At 38.7% G+C, this 8,094-nt stretch overlaps 1 protein-coding gene across 1 annotated transcript in view; it reads right to left on the bottom strand.

Moving 5' to 3' along the window:
- CCDC138 (coiled-coil domain containing 138) overlaps positions 1-8,094 on the bottom strand; it is a 114,624-nt gene that overhangs the window by 78,680 nt on the left and 27,850 nt on the right. The window contains exons 7-9 of the mRNA XM_008576051.1: positions 7,052-7,171; positions 1,146-1,223; positions 816-923 (exon numbers count right to left, since the gene is read on the bottom strand). Coding sequence (XP_008574273.1) covers positions 816-923; positions 1,146-1,223; positions 7,052-7,171 — 306 coding nt within the window. The remainder of the gene's footprint in view (positions 1-815; positions 924-1,145; positions 1,224-7,051; positions 7,172-8,094) is intronic.

Here is an 8,094-nt window from a genome sequence, read left to right as displayed (position 1 = left end):
ATCCCATATAGGGATGGCCGGTTAGCTCAATGGGTGAGTGTGGTGCTGACAACACCAAGTCAAGGGTTAAGATCCCCTTACCGGTCATCTTTAAAAACAAACAAACAAAAAAAAAAAAACTCCTGTATCTTGCTTTCTGGAAAAATAACTTTGTTTGCTTGCTTTGTAGTTAGCGCTAAACCATTAACCAAGATTCAGTCACAACACAGCAAAGTCACATGAACTCAGCTCAGCTGGAAATGAAACAAGGACATCTGGATCCGTCAAGGATGAGAACAGAAACCAGACGCAGCTGTGACACTAACGATTACCTCAGAAGGCAGCTGACTGTCATACGTGGAGATTCTGCACTTGGCCCCTTTCATGTAACCACCATCCCAAAACCACTTGCACTTGGCCCCTTGCCTGTAGCTTCCATCCCAAAACCTCATTAAACCTTCCTTCCCCTGGCAATCAGGGGTCCAGGGGTGGGAGGGATGGGTGGGAGCTGGGGAGGGTGGGGAGGGGGTAGTTGAGATTTTACCGTCTTGTCTCTTGGTAGACGTCTCCCGTAATAAAGAGCTTTTCCTTCCTTTAAGTACTATCTGGTGAGTATTACTCACAATCCTATAGAAGCGAGGGCTCTGGCCCAGTCGGGTAAGGGATTTCCCTGCCTAAATCAGCCTCCCATCTTCAGAAGCAGCAAGTGGAAGCCCATCCCAGGCTAACTCTCATGAGTTGGCTGACGGTGAAGGGGAATTCCTCGAGACTCATTTGTTTACAACAAGAGAATTTTTCTTGGCTTTCCACTGGAGAAATTTTCAATCATATCATACCTTATAAGTTTTTGAAATTGGTACTTTTTCTTCCTTTAAGCTTTTCATTTCGTGAGCAGCATGTGAATTTCCTTTCAATCTCTGTATTGTCATAAACTCATACTTCCTCTGCAACAGTACATATCCATGAATTAAAAAACAATTGTATCAAAAGTGAGTAAATCAAAAGTCAATCTTTTTTTTTTTTTTTTTGGAGGCTGGCTGGTATGGGGATCCAAACCCATGACCTCCGTGTTATCAGGCTGCGCTCTAACCAACTGAGCTAATGGGCCAGCCCAGTCAATCATTTTAAAATTCATCTGTGTCTCAAGAGAAGAGCAGGCAACTCACCTGTAAATTATCTAAACGAGCTTGAACTCTTTTAGCCTGAATCTCCATCTTCCTGTTTTCTTCGCTTACTTCATTTAACTAAAGGAAGAAAAAGTTAGATACTGTATTTCAATATAAACTTTAAACTAGTTTCATACCAAGGGTTTCTCAATCTGCTATCTGGTCTACATAACCAATCAATGTAACAAAACAGAGACAACATTTGTTATTACAGATCACAGCTAAAATTACCACTTTTATCTAAAACATTAATAGTGTCTAAGAAAGTTTACTTCATTCTATAAAAAATTTGCAAGACTCCTGACGTCTTAAAAACATATATTTTAATGGGAAATGTTTTTCAAGTAAAAGTTTTACTGAACTATAACATGTAAAGTAAAGTATGCAAGTCATAAGTATGCAAGGCAATGTTATTATTGAGATCAAATATATTTAACAATATGATTAGACACATATTTATTATGGGAAGACCTGACACCTTTACGGTATTGAGTCTTCTCATCCATAAACATAACATATCCTTCCATTTATTTAGATATTCTTTAGTGTCTTTTAATGTTTTCTTCCTTTCACTATAGATGTCTTGTAACTATTTCTTTAGATTTATTCATAGGTAGCCAATGATTTTTGATATTACCTATGGTAACTTTCAATAAACAGCATTTACTATTTGATTGTTGTTAATATATAGAAATACACTTGATTTCTATATAATATTGAACTTAGAGATTTTCCTAAATTTGCTTATTAATTAAAACAGTATGTATGTATACTCTTTTGTATATCTATGTACATAGTTATATAATCATGTCATCTGTGAATAATTATTATTTCTCCTTTCCAATCCTTTTACTTTTTTTCTTATTGCATTGACTGGGATTTTCATTGCAACGTTCAACAGAAGTAGTGATAGCAAGGACCTTTATTTTGTTCTGATCTCAGAGGTAAAAGCTTTCAATAACTTACCATTAAGTATGATTTTGTTGTTTAATTTTTTTGTAGCTACTCTATCAGAATTAAGTAGTTCTCTTCTATTACATATTATCGTGAGTTGTTGCTGAATTTTGTATCAACAGAAACCAGCATATGATTTATCCTTTTATCAGATAGTATGCTAACTTTAAAAAAAAAAATTTTATTGAATCAAAATTGATTATACATATTTTGGGGGTTCAACATTGAGATATATTGATCAAATCAATATTATTAGCATATATCTTGTTACAAATCATAATTATTCTTTATGCCCCTTGTCCAATCTCTCCCCATCCCCCCTTCTCCCCTCTTCCACCTCTAATTACCCTAGATTTCTTCTCTCCTTCTGAAAGAATAATGGTTACTCTATTGATCTGCTGACTAGATGATCTGTCCAATGCTGAGAGGTGTGATCAGGTCCCCCAATATTATTGTAGAGCAGATATTTCTTCTGTCACTCTGGAATGGGCTTTGTGGAGAGAGACTTCCTCTTCTTTTCTTTATCTCTCTTGGTGATTCTCCTTGTGTCAATGCACTCCAGTGGCTGGTAGAACACCTGCATGGTTGTTGTGGCATCTAGCCACTTTCACGGCAGCCATGGTTATTGTGGTGGCTGTGGTGGGCCACCCACACGGAGATGATGTTTTTGGCATGCTCCTTGACACTGGCGGTGTGCCTGGTTGTGGGAGGGGTGTCCAGTCCCCAGCTCCATGCCTCACGTTCCCAGGGTGGACCCGAGGCACTGGCCATGTGTCTGAGCCAGAACTAATTTTTTGTCCTTTGCTTACTTCTAAAGTGGGGGAACTTCCTGTTGGGACTAGTACTTGAGCTCTGTGGTTTAGATAAATTGCTGCTTTGCTGCTGCTTCCCTAGGGAAGGCTTTTTGTGCAGCACAGGTTATAATGGTTGACTTTATAGGCACTTCCAGCTCTCCAGAGACTCAGTGCACCTGGGTTGTATAGTAACTATGATCTGGGCCTGTGCCTTTTCATCAAACTGCACCCCATGCAATTCTACATTCCTGACCAGTCTCCTCTAAATGGTCCTATGCTTATTGGGATGCAGATCAGCTGTCCTTGCTGTACCCCAGTGTTCCCCCGGTGAGCCCATCTTCCCCACCGCTTGTGCTGCAAACACTTCCCACAGGACAGGCCGTGAGCCAGTCCCTTGCGATGACTCACTGGCCTCTGAGTGGCTTCATTTTTTCAGCTGTTGTAGCTCCTTGCGCCTATGTGGGTCCACGGGAACCCTATTAGTGGTCTTGCTGGCCTGGGGACCACCAAGGCACTCTTCTCCCCTGCAGCCTCCAAGCAACTCCACCTGATGGGCACAGCTGTGGCTTTTGCCAGCTCCTGCTCCATGCACTCAGCAGTTCTAGCCTTAAAGTAGCTGCAGCACAAAATAGAGCGGTTTTTTCTTTCTCTCATCGTGGCTTCTCCCGCCTTCATACACTCCGTAGGTCTCTCCTCCTCTTCATGCTGGCCTGGGGACCACCAAGGCACTCTTCTCCCCTGCAGCCTCCAAGCAACTCCACCTGACGGGCACAGCTGTGGCTTTTGCCAGCTCCTGCTCCATGCACTCAGCAGTTCTAGCCTTAAAGTAGCTGCAGCACAAAATAGAGCAGTTTTTTCTTTCTCTCATCGTGGCTTCTCCCGCCTTCATACACTCCGTAGGTCTCTCCTCCTCTTCACCTGAGCTCTAGCAGCCCGAGCTTGGCTGTTGTTGCTTTTTTATATAGTTGTGAATTGGTTGGTTTGTGGGAGGGAGTGACGCTGGGGACTGCCTATTCCACCATCTTGACCAGAAGGCTCAGTATGCTAATTTTCAAGTGTTAAACCACCTTTGTTGTTTTCCTGGACTAAATCTCACATTGTTGTGTTATCTTTTTTATGTCTCACTGGTCCTTTCAATTGAGATCCAGAGGCATTCACTGGGTCTCTCTCCCCTCGATGGGTCTTGAACATTAATCCTTGTCTCTTCAACTTGGCAAGTCTTAATGGGAAATGCTTTTAAATTATTATAATTGAAGCAAATATATATCCATTGCTATCATAAATTGCTATTTAAGTCAGTCTCAGAAGTATGAGAGGACTTCAAAAAGTGATTTTAAAAGATAAAAACAAAAAATATAAACTTTACTTTTTGATATAAGCTACATCAACTTCAGGACACTTTTGTAAGCAATGATACCAGCCATTTAGTCCATTCCTTAAGAACTGAGGATCCTGGGAATTTAACCATGTCAATGCAGTCTACTTTACAGTGTGAGCTGAAGAAAAATGGGTGCCCTCTGAAGATTTTTTTTTTTAAGATTAGGAAACAAAAAGAAGTCAAGAAGCCAAATCAGGACTGTAAGGTGGATGCCTGATGATTTGCCAACAAAACTCTCACAAGATTGCCCTCATCTGATTAGAGGAACGAGCAGGAGCACTGTCATGGTATAGAAGCTCCGGTGGAGCTTTCCCAGGCATTTTTCTGCTAAAGCTTTGGCTAACTTTCTGAAAACACTCTCATCATAAGCAGATGTTATCATTTTTTTGCCCTCCAGGAAGTCAACAAGCAAAATGCCTTCAGCATCTCAAAAAATTATTGCCATGACCTTTGCTTTTGACCGACCCACCTTTTCTTGGACTGGACCCAGTTCCACCTCTTGGTAGCCATGGCTTTGATTGTGCTTTGCCTTCAGGATCATACTGGTAAAACCATAATTCATCTCCTGTTACAATTCTTTAAAGAACTGCTTCAGGATCTTCATTCCACTTGTCTGAAATTTCCATTGAAAGCTCTGCACTTGTCTGCAGCTGATCTGGTTGCAAAAGTTTTGGCACCCATCAAGGAGAAAGTCTGATCAACTGTAATTTTCACTGAGAATTGTGTAAACTGAACCAGCTGAGATGTCTGTGGTTTTGGCTGTCGTTTCCGTTGTTAATCGTGGGTCCTCTTCAATTAGGGCATGAACAAGATTTATTTTTTCCCTCACGAATTGATGTGGATGGTCTGCCACTGCAGGCTTCATCTTCAACACTGTCTTGTCCCTTCTTAAACAAGTTATCCATTTGTAAACTGCTGATTTCTTTGGGGGCACTGTCCTTACAAACTGTTCATAAAGCACCAATGATTTCACCATTCTTCCACCCAAGCTTCACCATAAATTTGATGTGTGTTTTTGCTTCAATTTTGGCAGAGCTCATGTTGCTAGGGGCTGTTTTCAAACTGATGTCTTATCCCTTCTTGGTACTTCAAACTAACAACTCCTGTTCAGACTTGTTCTAACAAGTTAGTACAAATTTTTTTTTTTGGCGCAAAGAACATTTTGCAATCCTTGCATAATTTTTTCATAATAGGCATTTTCCATGAACTTTTTGAAGACCCCTCATAATGTATCTTTTTACTCAGCAATTTCGAAGCATATATCATTCATCATGCCAGACTAAGGCCTGTAGGCCAAATCTGCTCATTTTTTACAAGTCATTCTGGAATACAGCCACACTCATTCACTTACTTATTGCCTATGGCTGCTTTTGCTCTTTGATGGTAGAGTTGAGTCACTGTGACAGAGACCATACAGCCCACAAAACCCAAAATATTTATTATCTTGCCATTAAAAGAAAAAGTTTGCTAACTCCTGATCTATTCTGAGCAAAGTAACCGTAAAAAAGCAATCTGCCACTTGGTATCAAAGAGTTTCGCCCAAGCTCTTTCAGTTTTGGACATACTAGCTCATTAATCCAATTATCAACAGGTCCAATCACTTAATAACCCACATATCCATCCCAATCACCACACACCTATTCAAACACATGCAAAATTATTAAGGATTATAAAAACCTAAGAGATAATAATGGGCAACAATATATCTATGCGAGCAGTTTAAAAAACCCTCCTCACAAGAGGGTGCTAGACTGAGGGTGTGATGGGAAGAAGTTCTCTCTCCAGAAATAAAGTAGGCTTCCAGACAGGTAATGGTCAGTCACAGCCATTGTCTAACTGTGGGAGGCCATAAACTAATTCAGGAAAGCCAAAGCATTAGATCAAGTGAGAAACAGGGTATTTAGGTACCACTGTCAAAGAGGAGGGTTAAAACCAGTAGAGACTAAAGGGAATCAAAAGCAGAAACAGGATGGAAGGACAGACAGCTGGCCAAGGAATTCTTGGAGGCAAATTATCTCCCACTGTAAGTTTAGTTACATTTCAAAATCCATAAACCTTCTTGGCCCAATGCTTTAATTTTTAAAGTGATTGGGTTTACCCCAATTTCTTTACATCTACTTCTCCTCCCAACAATCAAATACACATGTAATAATTCTCCTGTGTCTCTTCAACACACCACCTCATTTTCACATATTTCTGGCCAAAAACTAGCAGAGAAAGGCAAACAAAGGACACAACTCATAAAAATATTTGTTATGCAACTTTAGTATGCAATGACCTAAATTATACCACTTACATAAATAACTGCAGTGCAATGTGATACCAGTCTATACTCCATGAGACTATGAGCAACACGGAGGACCCGAGTCTCATACAGTGCTCAGCTTACAGTACGTATGTAGAAAATAAATGAATGTTGAATAAGTAGTGGTGTGTAAAAGCAGCTAGAAAAATAAGTATTAAAACCAGAAATCAGTACGTAAAAGGTCATCAGTTCTCAGGTTACCAGGTTTATTTCTTTTGCTTGTTTTTAACCTAGTAATGCTCTTACATTTTTTAAAAAATTCAAATTATCCACATTTCAGCTGATTGCCATAATAGATGGAAAGGACAAACCAAGAGCTCAAGAATATTTCATTCATATTTTGAAGTATTTTATAATAAGGCTACCAAATAAATCTAATCAAAATTTTCTCCAGTTGAAATACGTTCTAAGACTGACATAATTTGTTAAATATAAAATAGAGTTCTTAGGATGCATTACTTAAAATAGGTCTTACCTGTTTTTTTAAGTTATCATTTAATTCTTTCAATGCATCAAAAGAGGACCTCAGTCTCTTTCTTTCTTTATTCCTTTCCTTAAGAACTTCAGTTAAGTGTTCAACTTCTGCATCATGTTGCTAGGAGGGAAAAAAAGCCACCTGATCTAAAAATTAGGTAAAGGTTTTTCATACCACAAATGCCATCAAATGTAAATTAATTAAAAATTAAAACTTCTTCAATGACAAAAACTTTAATAAGGGTATTTAAGCATAGGTGACTAATGTGGCAAATAACTTAAAAACCATGTAATCCAAAGTAAGAATAAAACATCAAAAGCATTTGTGAAATACCAATTAAAACATATTATCATACAAATTAAGTAGCAATAAGTTTATTTTCTGCTTCTGTGCAGAAAGACTCATGGACAGAAACTCACTAAAATATTTTCTATTTGACATCATGAAATAATAAAACAATAAAGGATTTCTGATTCTTTTCAAGAGACTAATAAGCAAGCTATTTATAACTTTACTGATTAAAGTGTAGTAAGGTTTACATTGTCCTTAAGGAGTACAAGAAATTTTCCATAGATAGAACAAACCAATTTTCTTCTTCTCATGAAGTAGCTAAAATTTCTGATGCCAGCTTTACATCTCAAAAAATGTTAAACACATAATTTCTCTGAGTTCCCAACTATTTGACTTCCCGTAATCAGTTTTATAAATCATTCAAATCAACTTCCCCTCTACTTACATTGAAATGGAATTTTCATGTTTTAGATTTAAAATGTAAATACTTATAATTTCTTTCACCTTCTACTCTCAATTTATTCATTAAGTATTAAAAGAGCAAGTTTCCATAAGAAATCAGGAAAATTAATTTCCTTCTTCCAAATAATCATATAAAGACGATTCAAGTAAAGCAGTTAACTTTTTTTTTTTTCCTTTTTGTCTTTTTTACTGACCGGTAACGGGATCACAACCCTCGGTGTCGCGCCCATACTGGGGACCGGCAATGGGATCGCAACCCTCGGTGTTGCGCCCGCACCACGCTCAACCAG

Source organism: Galeopterus variegatus, unplaced genomic scaffold (assembly GCF_000696425.1).
Source record: "Galeopterus variegatus unplaced genomic scaffold, G_variegatus-3.0.2 Scaffold1279, whole genome shotgun sequence".
Taxonomy (NCBI): Eukaryota; Metazoa; Chordata; class Mammalia; order Dermoptera; family Cynocephalidae; genus Galeopterus; species Galeopterus variegatus.
This window is presented reverse-complemented; position numbering and strand designations above follow the sequence as displayed.